The 26,292-nt window shown below is 44.5% G+C and overlaps 1 protein-coding gene across 1 annotated transcript in view; it reads left to right on the top strand.

Annotated features, from left to right (window-relative positions):
- Nucleotides 1-10,401, top strand: part of LOC147703551 (vomeronasal type-2 receptor 26-like) — a 102,462-nt gene extending 92,061 nt beyond the window's left edge. The window contains exon 3 of the mRNA XM_086928931.1: nucleotides 9,485-10,401. Coding sequence (XP_086785057.1) covers nucleotides 9,485-10,401 — 917 coding nt within the window. The remainder of the gene's footprint in view (nucleotides 1-9,484) is intronic.
- The last annotated feature ends 15,891 nt before the right edge of the window (nucleotides 10,402-26,292 follow it).

Below are 26,292 nucleotides of genomic sequence, written 5' to 3'. Positions count from 1 at the left end.
AACATAATAAACAAAAACACACACAGTTGTAAAATGAGATTGAAAAATAACAATGATTTGAATCAAATGAAATAAAAGAAGACAATACTATAAAAGTTACTGTGTTATGGTTCAAATTGGGAGTTGCATCTCAGCATTGCTCTTGGTCCTTCCTTCCATGAACGCTCCGTCTGGCAATCTTGGGTGTCACTGCCTGCCGGGCAGATGCGGATTGGTAAGGCAAGTGTGAGTTGTTTTTCCCGGTATAGCACAAGGTAAAGGCCGAACTGTAAGTGTAGATGAAAAAAGAAAAGGGGTATAAAAAAATCAAGGAGAAAAGTAAAGTAAAAAATGCATAAATTATGGAGGAGTGCAACGAGATCACTTTCGGCGGTGGCATGGATAAACCATGTCTACTCTGTTTCCAACATTAACCTACAACAACAACAACAGGACAGAGCAGGCCTGCAGCGCCCACCTAACCTCCTCTTAGCTTAGATTGTTTTGAGCAAGACAGAGCACACATATGCAGCAACATAGCATTTTTCAAATTACGTAACTAAATGAATGCACCGTTGTCAGGCATACCACTACACTCGCCTCCCCACTACACAGACATGTAGGTCTGCTGTGGTTGTTGTGTCTACCTTTTAGGCCACTTCATGAAGCGCCCCAAGTTATTCAATTAGTCATCTCTGATCCTACTGCCTGACTGTGATGAGTATAGTATGGTCATCATCATGTATGTGTCCAACCCTGTAGTACACCGACTGAGTCCAGATTCCAACAATAGAAGTACAATTTGTTATTAAACAACAAGAAGGGAAACATTGACTTGAGTCATTGTTTTATGTGTAGAAGAATAAATGCTAGTACACTTAATGAACAACAACAATAACACAAACACCAATCACACAAAGTCAGTGTCCAATGCATGCCATCATCATTAACAGTTCTTAAGGGGCAGTCCCTCTCGGCTCTGAAAGGAGGATAGCTATAGTCATGTTCTTACTTTGGAGGGTCTTGACAAGGCAGGCACACATTTCTTGTACTAATATTCTCCATCAAATGTCTGGCTTGAGGTAAATGGATTTTGGGCGAGTCAAGATGGAGCAGGACTCAGAGGAGTGGACTTAATTCTTGAATGACTGCTCACAGTTTCAACTCCAGTCCAGCAATAAAAGAGTAGGGCGGTGGTGATGGATTTGTTGTGATTCGAACCAGAAAGACAGAGTCGCCCACAAATATAAGGAAGACAATAAAGTGTTTAACAAGTTGAAAGCCTAGTTTTCAGGGAAGTAGAGCTTGTCCTCAACTTCTGGTGGTTCACCCAGAAGTAGGCCATCTAACACACTACTAGTACTTCCATGACCTAAGTCGCTGTCATCATCATCCTGCTGTTCCACTTAGGGATGTGTAATCTGGTGGTATAACGTGCTGATTCATTTTGATCATGGTTAACCTCTCCACGTTTTGGGGTGAGAGACTTTTTCACTATTAAAACTGCACCAGCAGCACTGAAAACACGCTCAGAAGAGACACTTACTACAGAGCAAGCCAGATCATTTATCACCGGCCTGCTGAGCACTGGCCATTGACCCCTTTTCCTATACCAATACAGCAATGAGTTTTGATCAATGTAGACCTCTGTTGGTTCATTCAGATAGGCCTGGACCATTCGCTCAATGCACAGGGGTGCTCCGCTTTGCTCGGCCTCTTTTACCTTTGCCTCAACACTGGATCTAACAAGCCCTTGCTGTACATAACATTCCTCTGCTGATTTTACAGGGGCTGATGATCCTGTTCTTGATGTTGTTCTTGGTTTTGTTGGTGGTTTTGACTGCTGTGAGCCAACCGTACTGTCCTCAGGCTCTGAAGTTGAACTTCGTCTGCCCTGCAGTATTTGTTGTGGGCTGGAGTTGCGGGCCTCTAATTCCCAGCTGTTCTTTTTCTAAGCGACTGGCTTCCACAGCTATCCAAGTTTTGTACCTGGCAACATCCACCTCTGAAAAAGCAATCAATGTGTTAGTGTTCAATACTGCTTTGTCACGTGGATCCAGAATTGTGGCAGAAATGTAATGGTTGGATGACACAATGCCTCTTTGCACTCTTGTATTTTAAGATAAGTGAAGGGCTAATCTCTCCACCAACTCATATGCTTCTTTTTTTCTCCACACCTGCGTACATTGCAGACACCCCCTTCACCTGTTCCCGTGGCATGTGCAACAATGGGATAGCTTAGGCCATAGTACAGTCCTCCTTGCTGACTTCTCTTATGAATAGCTCAAAAGGAAGTATGCTTCTCCGTCATGCACTTAACTGGGCCCCCTTGGTCCATCCCAACGGTCATGCCATTCCCAGTAGCATCCCCTCTTTGCATGACATATTCATTGATTGGTCTGTACTGCTCAAACAGATGTTCAAGCGTGTAATAAGTTGAGATCCAACATGTTGGCACCTCCTAGATGAGTGCTGTAACTGGGACTCGAGCACTTTGAATGATTCTCAGCTGCTTCCGGCCTTTAAAAGAATGGCTCAAATGTGTGCAGATTCTTCTGCAGGTAGTCAGTGAGTTTCTGACTGTGTCTTCTTTTGTCGGAAAGTCTTGAACAATGATGTTAATGCAGTGCGCCAAACACAGGACCCTGAAATAGCCACCATCAGACATGGCCTTAACTATATTACTGCCATTGTCTGTGGCAACAAAACCAATGTTAAGCCCTCTTGGGTGAAGCCATTCAAAGACCTAAGTGTTAAACTCTTGCAACATGTTTGCAGCACTATGAGATTTCTCCTTGGACAACATGGCTACAGTTGCATGTTTCCGAGTGGCATTAAAAATCTCAGCAGTGTCAACACCTGCAGATATCTTTTCTCTAACCCCCCCAAAGTAGATCCAGTATGCAGTGATGCATATGTAATCAGTGGCTTGGCAACTGGTCCACATGTCTGTTGTCAGGTGGATAGTGTGAACAGCACTCTGCTGCAAAGCTTGTCCAGCAATTCCAGCATGTTGTGATGTAGTGCGGGAACAGCAACTCTGTCAAAATAGGACCAGCTGGGAACCTTCCATTTTGTGCAGATGGTTGGTACAAATTCAAGAAAATCCGCCCCTTTAACAAGAGAAAAAGGGAGAAGATAGAGTACTAACATTTTAGCCAACTTCGCATTGTTCAAACGTTCCAATTGGGTGGTTGCATTCATACTGTCCCTCCGACCCGAACATGCTGACATTGGAAGCCTAGATTTTTTTTCTTTTCTGGTGCCACTGTTGCAGGTGACAACTTTTTGATGCCAGATGTTGTTAGGCTCAACACGTTTTGTTGCGGTAATCTCTTGCCTGGGACCCCTTGGTGTCTCAGCCTGACTCTTACTCTTGTGCCACTGCGATGTTGCTGATGCGGATCTGGCCGGTACCACTGCACTGCTGGGGACAGGGCTACATTGTGTACCAGAGAAAATGTCTCCCTCTTGTTCACCTTCGACCATGATCAGATCTTCTACTTCTTCATCCCCACTAACAACAATGGCTGCAGTTTTTTGGCCACTAAGGTGCGCCTCCCACTAGATCAAGTGATGTTTTTTCAGATGGGTTGTTTGGCCTCCGGTACCATAGTTTGTACCAAGCTTACCCCAACTAATACCTTGTCCACAAATGGAGCATATCGTAATGTTCACCTCCTTCCTGCTAACCGAAAAGAAGTCCAAAACTGGGGAGCTGAACTTTCTGGAGCTGCTTGTGCCACTTTCAATGCCAGATTAACTGGTAGGGGGGCGTGGAGTTTGATTCTCTGCAGTACTTTCTTCTAATGCAGTGGTTGTGGAGGATATTGGTCGCTGCTGGGCCTTTGAAAATGCAAATATGAAAGCTAGAGGTGGTGTTATCTGTGTTGGTGGTATCCGTGCCATATCCCTCACAGCAATTTGAGATAGGGTAATGTTGGTCTCCACTGGGGCGGGACTAATGTCCATGCTGATTGACTCATCATCAACATCATCCTCCTCTTCTACATCTACCTACATAACTCTAAGGCTTTCTGGAACCTTCCTTCTCCCTAGCCTTGTCTCATGGCATGTCTCTCTCTTAGACTGAGGTGGTGGTTTCCAAGTGGCGTCTAGATTATCAGAAGGGGGACTTTGAGAAGAATTTGATGGACTGACCCTCCTTTTCCTTGCTGGGCATCTGGTAGACAATGGATCTTCTAAAAGAGTTTCTTGCTCTTCTTCTTCCTCTGCAGGAAGCTTGATTTCCTTAACTGGCCCTACTTCGGAGGAACAACTACTATTGTGGGCAGTGTGCGGCTGTTTTTGTCCTCTTATCTGAGTTTCCTGCATTGATTTGGTACTACTTTGCCGTAACAATAAGTCAATTTCAACATCACCGCTTGTTGGCGTTGTCGTGATTAGACTGGCTGCCTCTATGACGGACATGGGCTTGTGCCTGGATTGGTGGGATGGATCCACTCGTGCTGGGGTGCTGCTCCCAGCTTGCTCCCCTGTCACCCCTGCTGCAGGCACGCTTTTTGTATTCCCAAAAAAGACCGTGGGCGTCACACCAGTCTAGGTAAGTGGCAGTTCCTTCTTTTCACTGTCAACTTTCTTGGTAGTGGAGGACCTGGTACCTTTCTTTGGGGCCATCACCTTCAGATGTCAGCAGCACACAGTGGCACAAGATGAATAGATGTCTGTGGTCACACGTCACGTGACATTGTGCACAGCAGCACTTTTGTCAGGCAGTACAATGGGTGATCACTGATGATGACGCCTCCTCCTATTTTGTACACCTAATAGCAAAGAAGCAAGAAGAACATCAGTGAAGCGTGGTATTCATTGTTGTGGTTCAATTACTACTAGTACAAACAAACAAATATAATATATAACTTAATGCGTGGTCACACTTGTTAGTGTTGATAATATTATTAAATGTATTACCTCAGTCATTAAAAAAACATAACAATACAGTGTAGTCATTTGTGAGACTTTGACAGCAACAAGGGATTTCATGGTTGGTGTATTTGTGTACAGTACACACAGAAAGGATAGGAAAGAAGAACAACACCTAATTCTGAAGCACAATGGCTGCCCCTTCACAAAATGGCTGCCAGCCACATGGTCAGGCCACAACAACAAGAAAGGGAAGACAGACAATGCAGGCCTATGGCAAAGCACAGTGGCTGCCTTAACAAAATGGCCACCAGCCACATGTCCAGGCCACAACAAGAAGATAGGAAAGACAGATAATGAAGGCCTATGGCGAAAGCACACTGGCTGCCTTCACAAAATGGCCACCAGCCATATGGCCAGGCTACCACAACAAGCAGCAATAAGCCAAGAGGAACAAAGGAAAGAACACAAGCAGGTCTATGACAAAAGCAAGCACACTAACTACCACCACCACAAAATGGCCACCAGCCACATGGTCACTCACAACAATGAGCAGGAAGCCTGGAAAACAATTAACTCAAGCAGGCCTAAACGGACACAGACTTTACAAAATGGCCTCTGGACACATGGGGGCTCAGCCAAGGCAAATGCTGGCAAACCATTACAAACACATTCACACACTGGCCAGACAAAGGAGGCATGCTAAATAACACAGCTTTAATGCAACAATGCCAACAATGAAAATGTTTGTTGCTATCTTAGTCACAGGGGTCTTGTGAATGTACATTTGTTCAGTGTAGTCTCTGCAAGGCTATTTTGAGACATAGCAAGCCAAGGATGTATTCTTACACACAACCAACCCGGCTAATCACCTCATACAAATCCACCTCTGCATCATCAATATGATGTGCATTCGCCTGACACAGGTAAAAGAAGATTGGAACTGCAATTACAGTCCTACACACTTGTGATATAGTTAAATGGTGGCATTGCACTAAGACACCCACCATTTTTCCAATTAATCTTGTGTAGGTCAGGTTTTGGCGCTCACTTTTATTATACCGTTGGAATTAGTTTTTTTGGCCTATCTTGGTTTTATTGTTTTGCTTTTTAGGTGACCCCCTTCTCATTCACTCCTTACTATCAACTGCTTACTTTACTTTTTCACATCCAACTTTTCTGTAATCCATACTTTTCAGTTTGTGTTTTATACCCGTAATTGTGTTTTTCTGTTCCTGTATCATGTCCTTTAATTGTTTTACTTCTTTTTTTGTGTGTGTGACAGCATATTAGTGAGAGCACATATGTGTTGCATGTTGCTTGTGCAGACGTATAATGATGGCTGACTTTGCATATGAAAGTTAGGTTTCTGGGCCAACAAGTTGACTGTGGGAGAAGTACTTTAATTTAAAAAACAACGTATTTTTCAATACGTTTTCTAAACTTTCTTTTGCTTCTTTTTCACCCGTACTCTTTCATATACTTCTTTCTCTGTCATACACTTCTGAGTTTGTCTTTATTTATACTTGAGCAGTTATTTTCTTCACATATATTTTGGTTCTGTGGCATGATAGGATGCACAGTGTATTGGAATGTGAAGTTGATTCAATGAACGCCTGACGATAGGTGTGTTTGTGAATGATGGTGGATGTTTTGATGAGAGAACAGGTAGGGGACAGGAGAAGGCCTGAGAAGAAAAAAGAGTGGGAAGGAAGAGAATAAAAGTCTGGCTAAAAATTCAGACTTGCCATTTCATGTCGGCAAAACTAACCAAAAATACACAAAGGTTTTAATACTTTGAAGCCCACCAACAACATTCATCAACCACACATATCTCAGAAATGATTGACTTATTGACACCCAATACTAAAGTCTTGCTTTTATCCTATGTTCGGTGTAATTCCATTCAGCACCATTTTGCTGCAAAAAAAGGCAACATTATGCATGCTGGGTTAAAGTGAAATGTTATAATGCCAAAACACGATGGATGAACTGAGTGAGTGCCAAATGGCATGCAGATTCTCCAAACGGTGCCAACGTTTTTAGCAAACCAAAGGAATGCCTGTGAATTGCTAATAACGTTGATGCTATATTCAGTGAACCTGCTTAAAAATGGCAGACTTGAGCTCTATATGCGCATGATCTTCCACATTACATGCACATTCACCACATGTTGCCCCGAGCCCCCACCCACTCAGTTCAGAGGTTGCTGTGTTAGGCCGGAGGCCCAGCACAGTTGGATTGGTGGGACACAGCCCACGCCCTGAATCTAAAGCCCACTGTGCGAAGGAAAAGAAAGTGTGCAGCAGGATCCATGCTTCAGTGCCCGATAATGGGCCCTGCTGTAGGAAAGGCCCTGTGGTTGGTGATTGCTGTTCATGGCTAAAGCACATTTGTGGTTGGCACAAACACTGGTGCAGGGCCTCAACCCAGAGCCTGCTGCAGATGCCCGACGGCTGAGGACACAGGACCCCATAATGGAATCAGGGCGTAGGTCTTGGAAGAGGTCAGGCCCACTGCACAGAACAAAATGCCATGCACAGAGTGTCTGGTGGCATTTGGGCTGGCAATGTCCTGTGCCCACTGTGCACCAAAGGAGGCTGTGTGCATTGGGACAAGTAGTGCGAGGGTAACACGGATCCCGCTGCACACATCGAAGGCTGTGGGCAGTGGACACTGTGATGCAGGGGTGAAGAAGAGCATGGCTGCAGGTCAGACAGGCCCTGCACACAGAGCCCAAAGAACTTACCTGAAAGATATACCAAATGGGTGCCATGGAAAGTGGACTGTTGCAGGGACTGGCTGCACATAAATGACTGCTCTGAATGCTTTATTAGACCAGCATGGGTGCTGGATGCATCATAGCATAAACATCTTTAATAATTAATCGGAAAAAAAGTTGTTAAAGGTGCATTTTAGTTACCTTTGCTCAGAAGGAATTATTATTTGTAAATAAAAACAAACAGAAATATTGCACTAAAATAAACAATGTAATTGGCCAGATTCACCAAAGTAACACATGCTTTTTAGTAAATTTACTATTTTCATATATTCACAAACTGCACTTTTTTAGTAAGTCCATCACTACACATGGCCACCCAGTGGTACTACAAGACATTCCCATAGAAAATCATGAAGGTAGGGTCTTAAAATAAACCTAATACAGCATAATGTTATATTAAAATAAATCTTGCAAATAGTTAAACATACAAATAAATATTAAATGAGTATTAAAAAATGTAACATTAGCACATATTGATTATTTAATTATAACGTTTTATATTTTTATATTACAAATCAAATAGGGTATTATATATTTTATATGCCCATAATGAATATACACTATTTTCAAATATTTTTCAACATTAATGTATATTTGTTTATAATGTAATTTAATGTAACATTATTTCTGATGGTGTTTTCTTTTAAATCCCAACCTCCATTACTTTCTAAAGGAGAGTGTTGTAGTACCATTGCGGTGCTTGACGTACTATAAAAGTGTAAGTTACTACCAGAGAGCAGTTTTTGAATACTGAAAAAGTAGAAAATGTACTCAAAAGTTTAAAGTTACTCAAAATTGCAGTTTGTGAATCAGGACTACTGTTTCCCAACAAGATATAAAAACACTGAAAGTTGCCAGTTAGGGTATTCTTTACAAACCACAACTTTCTCCTCCATGCATTACTCATGGCCTTATATATTACATAATTAATGACTGTCCAAATGACTTTGTCAATGACATCTCAAAAGGAATTTTTATGATATTCCTTATTACATCACAACAGATATGTAATAAATGTTTGGTATGAAAACACATATTTCAATTGAAATATGGAAAATGTTTAAGTAGTATAGGCCAGTATTTAACTCCCTGTTTGGTTGATGTTTGAAAAACATGTCTTTTGGGAGATAACTGCCGGAAAATAAATATGGAAAACTAGGGTTCTGGTGAAAATTACAACCCACTTGGACTTCAACATTGTGGTCGATCATGAATAGAATGAGTGAACCTGCATAGGGCAAAATGGATATATTTTCTTTTATCCAATCAAATTCGTTGATTTGCCAATTTCATTGACTTGCTTGGCAGATCCATTGTGGCACCCTAACTGTCAAGATATTCTTATATTTTCTGACATCTTTTACCCATAGAACTTTGCATTTTTGCAAAAAAAGGGTGGAAGAGATTTTTTACGAAACCAAAAAGTATCTTCAATTTATATTATACCGCACCACATTCAAGTTAGTGAAAATACATTCACCTTTAACTGTAGCAGAAAATAGCAGGGTGTTCAGGACTTTTGGAATATTCCCTCACACCACTTTATAACCCCATTTCAAGTATTCACAAGTTTCTTCAGAATCAAGTCAATATTGATAAAGCGAACTTTCGAAAAGTTTTGGACATTTTTGCCTAAGTGAATAATAATTCAAACACATTGGTCCTTTGGGGAATATGATGTAATTATAACCGCACAGTCGGTACTGTGAAAAAAGTAACTGCATACTATGTCTTGAATATTGTGTTTTTGTTTTTAAGAATCATTAGGACATCTATAACACTACATTGTTTTTCATGTATTGATGATCATCTGACCTAAGTTTTTAATGTCTTTCCTAGATTCTGAAGACTGCATGAAGTGCTCCTATGATCACTGGTCCAATGACTTTAGAGACAGATGTATGCCAAAATCTATTAGCTTCCTATCCTATGAAGAAGCCCTTGGTTTAATATTAGTATTGCTGTCTATTTTCTTCTTCCTAAATGCCTCCTGTGTCTTTGGAATCTTTGTTTGGTATCGGAACACTCCAGTGGTGAAAGCTAACAATCGTGGCATCAGTTACCTGCTGCTTATCTCGCTCATGTTGTGCTTCCTCTGTGCCACAAATTTTATTGGCCGCCCTATGGAAGTAACATGCATGTTCCGGCAAATAATCTTCGGCGTCATCTTCTCCCTTTGTGTTTCTTGTGTGCTTGCTAAAACCATCACTGTGGTGATTGTCTTCAAGGCCATCAAGCCCAAAAGCAAGCTCAAGAAGTTCTTAGGCCCAAAGATTGCCTATACTTTTGTTCTGACCTGCACATTAATTCCAGTGATTATTGGTGTGGCGTGGGTGACAGTGTCCCCTCCTTTTCCAGAACTTAGCACTAACCTTGCCATGCAAGAGATAATTATGGAATGCAATGAGGGATCCATTGGATGGTTCTACAGCATGTTGGCCTTCATGGGACTCTTAGCTAGTGCGAGTTTCTTGATCTCATTCCTAGCCAGAAAACTACCTGACAGCTTTAACGAGACTAAGTTCATCACATTTAGCATGCTAGTGTTTGTCAGTGTCTGGTTGTCATTCATTCCAGCGTATCTCAGCACAAAAGGAAAGTACATGATTGCTGTTGAGGTTTTTGCCATTTTGTCCTCTAGTGCTGGACTTCTTTTTTGTATATTTGCCCCCAAAGTATTCATAATATTTTGGAGACCGGAAAGAAACAAGAAAGAGTATTTAATTTCCAAATCAAAAAGTTTCAAAATTACGTAAAAATGCTAACAATTGTACATGTGTGGTACTTTGATTTTAAATACTTTGGTGCATCGATTGCAAATATGTGTCTATATTTAGCACATAGGTAATAACAAATAAGCTGTTCTTTTGGTCACAAACCATATCTTACTATATATCATCATACAATATCATATCATATCACAAGAACCAATTGGAAATGATAACCCCAAGAGGTCAAAATAGGATGCAATAGCAGCCAATGCCCTAATAACAGGGCAACAACAGCCTACCATGGGAAAGAGGGGAAAAGAGAGAAAGAGAGATAGAGAAAGATAGAGAGAGTGTGTGTGTGGTGTATATGTGTATGTGTGTGTGCGTGTGCGTGTGTGTGTGTGTGTGTGTGAGAATACATATATATATATATATATATATATATATATATATATATATATACACACACACACACATACACACTTGGGTGTGTAACACACTCACACTGTGAGAACTTAAATACACTGTGGGGACCTGAACCGAGGTCCCCACAAGGTAATGTCTTGTAAATGATTTAAAAAATCACTTAAGGAACATCTGTGTCAATTTTTACAACTTTTTAAAAGATGTCTTGTGGGGACCGGTGTTTCATTAAGAATGTTATATTTTTGCTCAGCTGTGCCCCTGAAGCCAAGAGGCAGTATGCAATCTTAAACACACTTTGCATTTAAACACACTTTGCTCACCAGAAACACACTAGCAGAAGAAATTATAGACATTTCAAAGTAAAAGCTGCTTAACCCTGTGTTTATGCAAATATTTTTTAATCCAGACAAACCTCATCTCTATTTATTAAAACAAAACCTTATTGACCTGAAGCTATTGACTTTAGACTTTTTGGGTCTAAACATGGTTAGTGGATTCATAAACATTGCTAAAAGTAATTTGGGTCAGTTTCAAATTCCTGAATACTTCACTATTGCTACTTGGTTCTTATTAACAATTTAAGAATCATGGTGCAAAACAATGCGAAACAATAAAAAAACACTTGATCGCTTTTGGCAAGCACCAGGAGGCATCAACGCCTATTGTTACATTTTAATTGTAGCAGAAATACAGAGTCTTTGTATTGTATTGCATTTGATTAAATATTAATATTGCCCCATCGAATATATTTTTTAGATAATGAATGAGTGAGAGTGAGAGACTAGTGTTATATTGTGGCATGGGCAACATTCTATCAGGAACTAAAGCAATGTTATACCTAGATTATGCAGAAGTGTATTTTTAACAGAAAAAGGCATTCCCTTATAATAACATGAACATATTCAGATTTCATTATTATATGTAAGTACATTTAAAACATTTGAACTGCTTAATATAAAAACTATTCCTAAAGCTTTCCAAATTAAAACAGTTTTTTGACATTCTCAAGGGGGGGTGAAGAACAATCATAACAACAATTGGCAAAAGCTATTGGCTTTGCCAAGGTGTTTTAGTCATGTTGTACATCATTGTGGCTGCTGTTTACCATTGCTAAACTTAGTGGCATAAACAAGAATGGCATGGAGTGGAATGTCATAGAGTGGAGTGGCATACTGTGGAGTAGAGTGTCATAAATGGTGTGGTGCATAAGTGGAGCAGCATAGAGTGGAGTAAAGTGGCATGGGACATAATAGAACGGAGTGGCATAAAGTAGAGTTTCGCAAAGTGGCATAGAGTGGTGCAGAGCAGAGTGTTATAGAGTAGCATGGAGTGGATTAGAGTAGAGTGGAATAAAATGCTAAAGTGGGGTGGTGTTGCATGGAGTGTCCTAAACTGGAGTATAGTGGCGCGGAGTCTAGTAGAGTAAAGTGGCATAGAGTGGCATAGAGTGTGGCAGAGTGCAGTTTAATAGAATGGAATGGCGTAGAGCGTGGTAGAGTGACATGTGGTAGAGAGGAGTGTCGTAGAGTGGCCTAGAGTGAAGTGACATAGAATGTCATAGAGTGGAGTGGCATAGAGTAGCCTATAGTGCTGTAGAGTGGAGTGGATTAGAGTGGAGTATGATACAGTGGAGTGTGATAGAGTTGAGTGTCGTAGAGCAGAGTATTGTAGAGTGGAGCATCATAGAGTTGAGTGTCGTGGAGTGGAGAGAGGGGAGTAGACTGGAGTGGCATAGAGTAGAGTGAGTGGCTTAAGTGAATTGTCGTAGGGTGGAGCATCGTAGAGCAAAATGTTATAGAGTGTCATGGAGTGGAGTATCGTAGAGTGGAGCAAAGTGTCAGAATGAAGTGGTGTAGTGTGGCATGTCACAGAGTGGATGAAAGAGTCCTGGAGTGTAGTAGCAGAGAGTGTGATAGAGGGGAGTGTCACAGAGTGGAGTGGTGTAGAGTGTGGTAGCATGGCATGTGATAGAGTGGAGTGTCGTAGAGTGGAGTCAAGTGGCCTAAAGTGAAGGGGTATAGAGAGTCATGAAGTGACATAGAGTCTCATAGAATAGAGAGGCATAAAGTGGCAAAGAGTTGAGTGTCATAGAATGGTATAGAGTGTTAGGGAGTGGAGTAGAGTGGAGTGCCGTACAGTGGAGTGGCATAGAGTAGATTGTACTGTCGTAGTTGAATTGGAGTAGAGTGATGTAGAGTGTGGTAGAGTAGAGTCTCATAGAGTGGAGTGTCTTAGAGTTGTGTTTCATAGAGTGGAGCAGCGTAGTGTGGAGTGGAGGAGAGTATGTAGTGCACAGTCAATCAGTCTCTTCCTTACTTCCTCAAATAATTTAGGGCATTGAAGTTAGCTCCATATATGTTCATTATTGTTGTTTGGTGTATTCCAACCCCACCCTGTACTATGGCAAAATATTCTTCATTATCTGCTGCAATATCAATGGGCCTCAATTGTGCGCCTTACCTCACCAGTTCACCATTACTGGAGATTCCATAGAGAAAGTATAATAAGCAGAAAAGTATCTTTAAGTTCCTCGTCTACTGGCAAATTGTGTGGGACGTTCAGACTCCAAATGGGTGTCCTGTAATAATGCAGCGTCCATTTTGTATCTATCCCAATATGCTATTACTCATGGGTTTCCAATGATTTATATAACTCAGCATTTTCTCATTATTCATTTCCATTTTACTGCTTTTTGCATCTCCATTCGTGTTGTCAAATGCTGGCATTAATCTACATCATCAATAGTCAGTGACAGCACATAAATACACTAAGAAGTGTGTACACATATGTCTGTGATTCATAATGATGACCAACATCCACTTCCCACATTGAGTCCAATCTTATCAACGTCATCACCTGTGATAAAGTCTGGTAACCTTAAACAAAGATTATGTATATACTGCTGCACTTGGAGTAGCATAAAATTGGCTCTACCCTCATTATTATTATGGTTTAGGTCACAAATGTATATTATGGGCTCATGCTTTCATGAAAAATGTATGTAATCTGTTATAGGAAAGTTCACTTAAAGTTACACGTGACATGCACATGTACTGTATTCATGATATTTTTACTTGTGTGCTACTAATGTTTATAGCAATAATGAGTTATAGTTTATATGTCTGTTTATAAGCAAATGTTTTGTTCTGATGTGTAATGGAATATAAATGTGGGAAATGCATTTAATCTTTAAAAATGACTGCACATGTATTAGCAATATTTAGTTCAGGAAAGGTTATTGGACTTATTAAAGGAGTTGAACCTGCTTGCATACAGATAAAGCCTAATGCTGAATATCTCTGAACCCCACAATATAATTTGACCCCAGAAACAATTGCTGGAATAACGTCAGATTCAACTAGGAATATTGAAGGAGATGATGGGAAGTCCATGTCTCTCACCCATTATGGGTTTACAGAAGCCTAGTGGTTAGTGGTTTCCTGTTGTCTTGTGGTACTGATTCCTTCTGTAATTTTGTTTCAAATTCCATGTGAGGTTGAAGAGTTCTCTGTTACTGATTTTGGCCAAGCATTTTCTCCATACCCTGGCAAGAGGACTTCCATTACCTTTTCGTGTTCCGGCAGGGAAATCATATTTTGGCTTGATGCCGAGTTCCTCAAAGCAATATGGAGAGTGTCTTAATTTTTAACCAGATTCTTAAAAAGAATCTGGAGTCCCTAGCTATGCCTTGCAATTTTGTTCTGGTTTAGGATGATATTCATCAGTTGGTTGCATCAAATACTGGAGAAGCATGTCATATTTATACCATTGACTTGCTGAACAATTCGGCTGAAAATGTACATAAAGTATCTCCTGGAAAATTGCATTACTGTTTGAAAGAGGTTCAGTACCTTGGTCATCATATTAGAAAATAGTCAGAAAGGTGTTAAAAGAAAGAATCTTGGTGGTTCTGCAAATGAAACTGCCATCAAGACAGAAAGAGGTCAGGATGTTTCTGAGATGGTGGGCTACTGTTGCTAGTGGGTACTCAACTTTTCTCTAGTGGCCAAGCCCTTACAGATGTGTTGGATCCTTTACCTTGGGACAATACCTGTTTGGCTGCATTCCTAGAGTTGAGAGAAAGCTTTGTTGAGCTAGGAATGCCTGATTACGATAAAGCATGTTCCCTTTTATGTAGTGAGAAGGAGGGTTGCACTCTCACAGTACTAACACGAACACAAGGAAATGCTCATAGGCCTTTACCCTATTATTCTGCTACTTTGGACCCAGTAGCAGAGGCTCTGTCTGGCTGCCTTAAAGCTGTTGCATTAACAGGTGTCTCACTTTGTGGAGATATTGCTGACGTGACCCGGTATAAACAAGCCGTACTTGCAGCTGAAAATGTACCATTAAAGATGTACTGTTTTAAATCCTGCCACTTTGTTACTCATTCTTGATACTGATGTTGATGTAAATGAAGTGGCACATGACTGTCTTAATGTCACTGAACTATGCATAAAGCAGAGACCTGATATTTTAGATGAGCCACTACCTGGATCTGCTTTTTTTCATTGATTATGGATGACTCATGTTTGTGAGACCATTGAAGGAAATTTGCAAATTGCTTATGTGGTTTTTACAGTTTCAGGAGTAGTAGAAACTTCATGGCTCCCAGACATATATTCGGCGGAAGTGGCTGAGCTGATTGCTCTTACAAGGGCATTGTGATCCGGGGTCATGAACTCACAGAGACTCACAATCGGCCGCACCCTTTTCTCCACCAAGAATGGTCTAGTTGCTGAGATTTTACTGGCCGGGAGTATTTCGAGAAGTTGCTTAGTATTGTGCTGCCTGTCCTAGGTGTCAATTCATAAATCCCCCTAGACTAAAGAAAGCTCCCATTATTGAGACCCCTTTTCAAAGGATCTGGCGGGCCCCCTACACCCATCAACACAAGGGCACCAATATATATTGGTGCTCGTTGATAATGCCACCTGACACCTGAAGCTATACCCCTCTCCAGCACGACTACATCAGCAGTGGCACAAGCCATAATCTTTTTCGTTTTCCAGGTAGGATTTCCTCATGAGATTTTAACCGATCAGGGCACCCCATTCATGTCCTGACTGATGAGGGAGGTGTGTAAGATCCTAGGGGTATGCCAGATCCATACCACAGTAAACCACCTGCAAATGGATGAACTGGTGGAATTGTACAATAAAACTATAAAGAAGTTAGTTGCAGAGAATGGAAAGGATTGGGACCGGAATTTACCCTTTGTTTTGCTTGCTATCCAAACACACAAACAAAAATCGACCAGGTTCACCCCCTTAGGGCTATTGTTCGTTCGGAAGCCCAGAAATGTACTTCACATGGCAGCCAAACAATGGGCCGAAGAAGATGGGGAACCAATTTTGGCCTATAGTGATTCCTTAAAGGAAACCCTAGCCACCATATGGGAAGAAGTACATAACAATCTTGAAAAAGCCCAAGAAAACTGTCCATGACAGGGGGAGTATTTTAAGGGAACTGATTGTTGGAGACAAAGTCCTAGTCCTCATACCCAGCTCAGAAAGAAAATCTTGCCCACCTGCTCAGGCCCTTACAGGGTAATGGAAAAAGAGACAACAGTACCATATAAGGTAGTAGTCCCCCCGAAACATGGGGTAGGACAGGTCTTCCACATTTACTTGTTAAAGAAGTGGGAGGAACCTCCAAAATCAGAGAACCCTGACAAAGTGCAGATAAGTCACATAAACCTTGCTCAAGCCTTAGAAATCTTTCCTCAACCATCTCCACTTTCTTCCAGAGAGTTGCCAAAATTGGGACCTAAAGTGATCCCTGAGCAAAGACAATAAATACTACAGCTGTTAGACAGTTTTCCAGGTGTGAGCTCTAGCTTGCATGGGGAAACCTCTCTGAACCTCTCTGATAACCCATGATAGTGTTAGCAAAAAAGGCCAGGTTATCAAACTAAAACCGTGTAGGATCCAAGCAGCTCAACGTCACGCCATCGAATAAGCGATAGAAACCAAGAGATAGATGCCATGCTAAGGGCAGACATAATAGAGCCATCCCAGAGTACGTGGTGCTCATTCGTAGTACTCGTCCCAAAACCCGATAGGTCATTTTTGCATCGGTTTTCAGCTAAATGCCCACTCTAAATTCGACACATATCTGATAACCATGGGTAGGCAAACTGATGGAACAAATAAAGAGAGCCCCAGTGATGTTAACAAATGATTTGACCAAAGGATATTGGCAATTCCAATTTCACAAACAGCTAGGGAAAAGACAGCTTTCTCCACACCGTCCGGACTATATCACTTTAAAGTGATGCACCTTGGGCTTCACTATGCTCCCACCACATTTCAAAGGCCGATGGACATAATACTCAGGGCCCACCAAGATTATGCTGTTGACTATTTAGATGACATAGTTGTCTACAGTCCCAATTGGGAAGCTCACCTATACCACTTACGCCAGTTTCTCGATACCCTGAGACAAGCAGAGCTGATACGGCTCATAAGTCCGCCCATAACAGCATAGAACCCCCCTCAGTCGACCAGGTCCAATAACGCCTCCTTGTGTCTTGGCCATGAGATAGACATTGCAGCGAGGTCGAACAAGGAAAAAAACAAAAAAAACCCACCCCGTCTGAAAAAGAAAAACCAACCAAATCCCCCCCCCCCAGAGGCTCCAACCTTTTAGCAACCCCCCTCCTCCCAGTGGTGGCAGCCTAGCATCAGGCGTTCGCTCAGACAGTCTTCACACCTGAAACAGATGTAAGGCGCGTATGGTGGGTGGGCAGACCGCCAACGGCAACCCTCGAGAAAGAAAGCGGACTAACGGGCCCCACCTGAAAATGAAGTTCTTAAAGTCATTTCTGAAAATGTCCGCCACACGTTCCACACTCAACAGCTTCCACAACTTAGCAAACCAGAGGGAAAGTGCAGGGGCCTCCTTCTTCTTCCATGCCGCAGCCAAGGTCAACTTGGCAGCACCTATGCAGAGCCAAAGGATTTGTTTGTCTGCCCTGGTCTGGTGCTCCAAAAGCAGGTCCCGAAGACCCAAGAGCACGAAGCCTATGGAATCCGGAATCGGGTGGCCCAGCATTTCCCTGATATGAGACAGTATCTCCTCCCAGTAGGGGCGTATGATGGGGCAGTCCCACCAGATATGGCGAAAGTCCCCAAGGAAACCACAGCCCCGCCAACACCTATCTGATGCAGAGGGAAAGATCTTTTTCAATCGGGTCGGGTACAGATGCCAATCTAGCATAGTCTTCATATGGGCCTCCCGAAGATCAATAGAGTGATTGAATTTGTGTAGATCACGCCAGAGGCGGGACCACTCCTCGTCGGAGATATCTCGCCCCAGGTGCTCCTCCCACAAACCCACGTATCTAGGGCGAGGCGAGATAGCAGTGGTCAATAGCAAATCATAGAGGAATGAAATCACCCCCTTCATAGAGGATGTGCGGGTGATATAAGATTCAAAATCTGTGGGAGGCCTCGTCGCAGCATCCCGTACCTCAGGTGACAATGCCCAGTGAAGCAGTTGGGCGTGTCGGTAACGCTCAGTAGGTGGCACCGCGTAATCACGCATGCAATTATGGAAGGTGAGCGGCTCATACCCATGGAACAGGTGTGTGAGTGCGTGGCAACCTCCCGCCCTCCACCCATCAAAGGGCCCCTCAACAAGAGCCGGCGGAAAGGCCGGGTTAAAGTGGATAGGCATGAAGGGGGAGGGGAAGGAGGTCCACCTCTCGTCACCAGAGACCGAGTCCCAGACCTTCAGAGTGGTACTAGTAGGGGTGCTAATGTAGGCGTTGCGAGGCCGATCCCCCTTCGCCTTCCGAACCAGGTCCCATATTGATCTTCCCGCCACACTCCTGTCCATATGTAACCAATGCTTCTCCGACTCCATTTGGGTCCACTCGGCCAGCACCCGGAGTTGCGCCGGTTTATAATAAAGATGCATGTCTGGGAGGCCAGCCCGCCCCTCCGCAATGGCCGGCGTAGCGCAAGAAAGGAAAGTCTAGCTCGGCCTCCCTGCCAGATATAGCGCAGAATCATAGTTTTAAGACGCCTAAAAAAAAACCCTCCAAGGTAATAGGGAGAACTTGGAACAGGTACAAGAGCTTGGGGAGCATCGTCATCTTAATGGCATGCACGCGTCCCAACCAGGAGATAAACATGGGCTTCCAACGATTAAGCTCGGTCTGTATCTGGGTCAGCAGGGGAGGGAAGTTGGCCGCATATTGGGTAGTGACGGACGAGGTCAGCCGGACCCCAAGATATTGTATGGAGGGGCTAGACCATGCCAGGGGCATGAGCGTTCAGATGCGAACCACCTCAGCGGGCGGCAGCGTGAGGTTGAGGGTGTAGGATTTGCCAGGATTGACCCGAAAACCCGCCACCGTTTCGAACTGGGAAAGCACATCTTGCACACGTGGGAGGGAAGTCCCTGGGTCAGCTAGTGACAGTAGGACGTCGTCAGCAAAGAGAGATATTTTGTGCTGTTCCCCAGAAAAGGGGAGACCAACAATATCCGGGTCCTCCCGTACCCTAAGGGCAAGAGGCTCGATGCTGAGCGCAAAAAGTAGAGGAGATAGGGGGCAGCCCTGCCTCGTACCCCGGGAGTGTGTGAAGAAGGGTGAAACATGGCCATTCACCATAACCCTTGAGCGTGGACCATGGTAGTTGGCCCGAAGCATATCTATAAATTTAGGGGAAAAACCAAAGGCCTGCAAAGTACTAAAGAGGAAGTTCCAATCCACCCGATCGAACGCCTTTTCAGCGTCGAGGCCGACCAAGACCGCTGGTATCTTAAAGCGATTAGCTTTCTCGATCAGATGGATCAGCCTTCTGGTGTTGTCATGGGTCTGGCGACCCTTTATGAAGCCCGATTGATCGGGGTGAATGAGGGCCGGCATGAGGTCCTGGAGCCGGGCAGCTAAGATAGAAGAGTACAATTTAGCATCTACATTTAACAGGGATATGGGCCGGTACGATTCACATTTAGAGAGATCCTTCCCGGCTTTGGGAATAATCGAGATCATTGCTTCCGCCATGGTGCCCGTAGTTTGGCCCGCCTCCCTCATGCTGTTGAAAAGCGTCACCAAATAGTCCCCCAGCTCAGACGCAAACGTCTGATAGAAGGGAGCCGTAAAGCCGTCCGGGCCCGGTGCCTTCTGCGGTTTAAGGGACCGAATGGCAGTCAACACTTCCTCCTAGTGAAGGGGGCCTCCAAGAGGTCATTCCATTCTTTGGAAACCTGCGGGAGTGGCAAAGCTTCTAAGTATTCCCGCTGATCGGCCGGCGCCAGGTGGTCTGCCGAGTAGAGGGCGGCATAACAGTCGCCGAAAAGCTCGGCTTTGACCGCATCCCTATGTTCCACAGCGCTGGAGGGCGTCCGAATGCCACCCACATTTTCCCTCTCACGCTTATCGCGGAGCTGCCGTGCCAGATGTTTCCCCACTTTGTTGCCTTGAGCATAAGAGGGGCGCCGTAAGCGCAAGAGGGTATACTCGGCCCGATTATTATAGTGGGCCTTGAGTTTCCCCCGCACCGCAGCAAGAGGGCGAAGGGTCTTTCGAGAAGGATTCTGCTTATGCGCAGTTTCCAGTGTCGCCAGTTCCGCCTCCAGCACCTCCCTCTCCTCGCGCCTAAGCTTGTTCAGGGCAGAGTTCAGCGCAATGCACGTGCCCCGTGTCGTCGCCTTAAAGGCGTCCCATTGGGTGAAGACCGAGGTGTCTCCAGTTTTGTTAAGCTCAAAAAACTCACCAATGGCTGACCTAAGTTTTTTGCAGGATTCCTCATCCCACGTAAGAGAGATAGGGAAGTACCATTTGCGGTGAGGGGACGACTCTGGGGCCCAGGTCAAGCACGTTGCCAAAAGGCTGTGATCAGACACCGAGAGCGGAAATATTTTGCTGTCCCGCAAGTCGCCCTGCAAAGATTGATGTAGAAAAATGTGGTCGAGACGTGAATATGTGTGGTGAACATGGGAATAGAACGTGTAATCCCTAGTGCGGGGGTGGAGGGAGCGCCAGCTATCAATAAGGCCCAGACTGAGCAAAGTGTTGCGCAATTCAGGGGAGAAGAGACCCGCCTCCCGCCTCCGTCCTCTGCTGATGTGAGCAATCAAGACTTTTGTCCCAAACCAAATTAAAATCCCCCATCACTATCAACGCTCCCTCCCCAAAGTCCCCCACCACCCTCAGAAAGGCCTCAAGGAACCCATTTTGGCCCGCATTCGGTGCATAGACAACCACCCACGTGCAAAGCTTACCCAGGAGCATCCCCTTCACCATCAACCACCGCCCCTCCTTGTCAACCCGCACCCCCACGGGCTGAAATTGAAGTGTAGAACGGAACAGAAGTGCCACCCCCGGTGCTTAGTAGTGGCAGAGGATTTGTAGATCAGGGGTTATTGCCTGTGCTTGAGTCTAGATTCATCTTTACGGGCCAAATGAGTCTCCTGCAGACCCACCACATCCAAATGATTATCAAGAATATACTTCCACACTTTCTGACGCTTTTGAGGAGAATTAAGGCCTTTAACATTCCAGGAGCCTATCGTAACAGGCAACATTTAGCCAACGCCCCCCCCACCGCTCCAATCAGTGCCCCCCATAATGCCAGAATCAAACCAAACATACTCGCAGTCACACCAAATCCCCAGCCGCCACCACTGGGCCCTTTCCCAAACAACCCTCCCACAATCCAAAGGAGCCTCAAAACAATATACAAGAGAGAAAGAGTCAGAACTAGAAAAGGAACAATGAAAGTCGGACATGACCTTAAGGGTCGGGGGTAGAAGACCCGGGTAATGTCCCCCTCGAGTTCAGGGTCGGGGTAACCCTCCAGTGGAGTACCGTCTCACAGAGTACCTGAGATGGTAGAGTCCCCCCGGCCCCCACGGGCCGCCGTCGGGGGAGCCTAGGCCGCTGATGAGCTGTCCACCCGGCTCGACTCAGTCACCAGGGCTAGCGAAGCCAAAACTTCTCCCCTTTCACTTTGGCTCGCCGATGGAGTCGGACCCTCCGCCACACCATGTCGACCCACTCTCTGCCACGCTGGGGAGCGGGAACGGCGACGTCTTCTTGGGGAGGCGCTGGCGCCTGCCGACGCGGCTGCTTCCTCCATGCCCAGAAGTTCCCTGGCGGCTGCTAGAGATCTCACTTGCACCAGTCTATTTTGCCACCTGAAAATGAGCCGAAAGGGGTGACCCCAGGAGTAGGACACCCCGCGCTCCCTCAGGAAGGCTGTGATCAGGCGGAAGTCCCGTCGTTTTTGCAGGGTGGAAGCCACCAGGTCTTGAAAAAGCTGAGGGTTGTGCCCACGAAAAAGCAAGTTGTTGGTGTCCCTCGCCTTCCGCAGGATAGTCTCCTTCAATTGAAAATCATAGACACAAACAAGAATGTCGGGAGGCGGCAAGCGCGCGCCACGCGGCAGGCCAACCCGATGTACTCTGTCCATGCGGACCTCCGTGCGGTCGTCCTCTGCCAGAATTTGCAGAAACAGGGCCTCCACGTTCTCCCGCAGGTTCTCACCCTCTCCTTCCCAGGGTACCGCTTGGATCCGAATGTTATTACGGCGGGACCGGTTTTCCAAATCCTCGCAGTGGGCCTGAAGATCCAAATTTTGCTCGCGCAGCTGGAGCAAGTCCTGCTGTAGCTGATGGATATCACCATTGAGGCCTAGATTGTGGTCCTCCAGGGTCGCAACCCGTTCACCGATGCCGTCCACGTCCCGGCGGACCTCGCGGAGATCGGAAGCCAGTTGCGATTTCAGTTCTGTGATATCGTCTTTGATAGATGCAAAAAGCTCAATCAAGAAGGCCTTCGTGACTGGGCCCTCTCCGTCATCCTTGGCCGGGGACTTGCTAGGGCCGGGGGGCGATCCGGACGGCCCTTTCCCAGGACCATCCTTCCCTGGCTTATTCGTGCGATTCCTCGTCGTCATGATGTGGCGCCTCAGCCTACTTCTAGGCTCCTCGCGACCTCCCAGAGCGTCTCGGGTAGCAAGCCACGCTCCTCCACACCTTCCGCGATCTCCGCTCCGTAGACACCGGGGGGCCGATGCGATCAAAAGGCAGCACTCGCCGTGTCGCTCAACGCCCGTTGAATCGCCCCCAGGGCATAGAGGGTTAGAGGCAAGATGGCACCACCTCTTCTTCCCACAGCCTTCTGCGCTGTCCAGCAGCCGCCAGACAAATCGGCGCCTCCTCATCACCTCCGCTCAGGCGTCAATAGCCAGATGGGTCGCCGGGCCACCAGGCAGGCTCGCTACAATCCCAGTGGGGGGAACCCGCAAAGCAAGCGCTTCACTAGTCAACTTGCTAGAGTTCAGGATCCCCTCGTGCTAAGAGCCGATACAACCCAGGCGAAGCTCCGTAGGCCGCTCCAGCGCTCGTGCATCACCACTCCAACACCTCGGCTAAGTCCGCCGTTCTAGGTCGTAGCTCGACGGGAGAAGGGTCAAACGAATTCAGGGCACCTTAGTGACCCCAGGAGAGTCAAGACCGGGGCTGAAATCGCCCCAGTGCAGCTACACAAAGCTATGAAAGGCTCGGGGTGCCGGAGGAGCTCGCAGGCACGTCTTACTCCGTCGCCGTCTTGGCCACGCCCCCAGCAAGCATATTTTAAATTACCATATAGATGGCATGACACATGCTATCTTGGTATGATTTTCCCGATCATTTGTCATTTGGAGTATTTTGATAATGCGGAATGGGAAAGAACACAAGACAAAACAAAATGTTAGTGCAACCAAAGTGGTAGGTGTTATTTTTTATGCCATCATTCTATTTGTAGATATGATTTTGAACAGTCTGAAGATTAGGAAGCTGTCCACGATAGTGGCTAAGTTAGCTACTTGACCACTAATTCACTACTACTCAGAAATACAGAAATGTTTTCAAGTAGATCAATGGTTCATCATAATTAAGGCTCCCTGTTTTTCGTTTTTACTGATTTATACAGATAAATACAGACAGAAAAAAATGATTTTCTTTTCTGTATTTATTTTTAAATGTGGATAAAAACCGAAATTGTGTTGGTTTTTGAGTAATTCTAAATACTGTTTGCTATGACTGCCAGGCCAATAGCTGTGTGAATTGATAGGTGAGGGTGTTAAAAAAAGAAAGCAATTTTAGTATAGAGGCTTTAACACCAGTAGATATATACAAGGTTGATACTGAAATGTGCATATTTCACATAAGTGCATTGATTAATCTTCTGCGGGAGTCCATATCACTGAAATCTGGCATGCATTGAAGCATGAGTGCATATTTATTGGTTAAATAAACCTGGAAATATCCATATTTCTACTTCATTTTTTCACAAAACCCAAAATAAATATGGATAAATCCAGATAAAATTAGCAAAAAATTAATATGGATGAATACAGACAGAAATGTCAAAAAATAAATGCCATAAAATCGGGAGCCCTAATCATAATAAATTTGTGTTAGACATTCTGCGTGCAAAAGACGGCAGAGTCTTTTGGATGCTCAAAGTTCAACAATGCTGTACTTATATAACTGAGGGGAGTCAGGATCTCGATAAGTATATCCAGAAACTTTCTGGGTTGATGAAGGATTTGGAAAGGTTAAATGCTAAGGAGTCTGGGAACTATCAGAAATGGATTGTCTGCTCTGGGTCATGGGTTTGGAAATCTGGGTAGTGAAATATTGGGAGTAATCTTGAAGCCCATTTTGATAATGCCCCTTTGTGTGATATCCCTGTTTTTGATCATTCTTCTTTGGTCAAGTAAAGAAGAATACGATAGCTTGAAGTGGAGAATATGGTTTATATGACGTACATGGATATAAATGGAAAATGGAAAATATAAATACCCCCATGGTGGGCATTTTGCAGTGCGTTTGGAGCGGGCAAGAGGTGTCCTCACCTCGTAGTTTCTCTTTGTTCTCTAACATAAGCTACAGCTTTCTGAACCACTGTCTGCATTGCTTTCTTTTTTAGACTCTTTTTCAGCTCGTATACGCCGCTGCTTATCTTCCTGCTGCCATACCTGCAAGGTATCAAACATCAACTGCCTACTTCTCCTTGCAAAAATTTGTCCTGCATATAATTAATTTTTTTTTCATCAAAAGTACCATCCAGTGGCCATTGAATCTCAGTATTGTCCCTCGTATACTTGTGCCATAATTTACGAAACATAATAGGGCCAATACTGTGCTTCTGATACATCTCAAAACATGGAGTACCTCTGGAGGTGCAGGCTGCCTTTCCTCCAGTCGATGCTCAACAGAACAACAATGGCACCTCAAGCACAACGCTTTACTCCAATAAGGCATTCTAGCATCAGGCGCATACACTCTTCACCCGATCAACACACACACATGCAATCCACACACAGACAAACCAAGAGCTCTCAAAAAGCAGTCCTCAGACCGCACCAAGAAAAATCAGTCCTCAGACTGCACCAAGACAAGTCAGGCTCTAGCCCCAGGCCTTTTCAAGAATAGACCAAATTCAACAAGTGGCCTGGCAGAACAGATCCAAGGGTTTCACCATTTCAGGACCCCAGCCTCTATAACCACTAGACAAGGAGCCACCCGATCAGACAGGCAGGGCAGCCATGAGAACCAAGCTCTATCATATGGGGATCCAGATCCACCCATCCGACCAGACGCAACCCCTACACCACACTACCCGGTTACGGGCAGGATAGGACACCTGGTAAAGTTCCTGTTTAGGCGCCAACTAAAGGAAGTGGTTCTCTAGGTCACCCGGGTCACTCTGTACCTCCTCTAGCCTTTCAAGAAATGAAGAGTCGATGATGCAGTAGCGAATGCAAGCAAACTAGTTTATTCACAAAGTACACTGCAGTGGAGTCCAATCAGACCAGCCTCCTATGATGGCTGACAAGGGACTGACTCTAACAAGCATAAAGTTACATTATGTATTTTGCAGAGCCCATAAGATCCACCTGCTAAGAAAAAGCACTGGTTGGCCGTAATACAATAGGGATACAGAACATACGTTTCGATTCCTGGAGCCTGGCTCAAGCTATTTACTATCCAAGGTCGTCTGGCCTTTCCTCCTCTCTAGACATGTGTGAGAAGTCCTCTATGTACCAGAAAAGGCATTCGTTAATGAGCAAGTTTTAACAATACAGAAACTAAACTTACCAAGGACCATTTCTCGTAAATAAACAAGTTTTGATGATAATACAAAATGGTGTCTACAAGAACTAAAATGGTGGCACAGATGTCAACCTAACTAGTGCAACATCTGTATTTACTGATCATGTCTACACACAATATGCAAATATAATGTATTAGCCATATAAATGCTAACATAACATTGGGTAAAATATGAGTAATATAACAAGTATTATATTTCAAGTCTATCAAAGGCTCTCCTCATGGCCAACAATTCACGATGTGCTACTAAATGATTTACTTTGGCTGGAGTCAGTTTATGTGAGAAGTAAGCCCCTGGGTGTAACTCGCCTGTGTGGGTATCATGCTGCGACAAGGCACCTCCAACCGCTACCTGGGAAGCATCAGCCTCTACAAGGAATGGTTGTGTAG

This window comes from Lissotriton vulgaris, chromosome 7 (assembly GCF_964263255.1).
Source record: "Lissotriton vulgaris chromosome 7, aLisVul1.2, whole genome shotgun sequence".
NCBI classification, from domain to species: domain Eukaryota; kingdom Metazoa; phylum Chordata; class Amphibia; order Caudata; family Salamandridae; genus Lissotriton; species Lissotriton vulgaris.
This window is presented reverse-complemented; position numbering and strand designations above follow the sequence as displayed.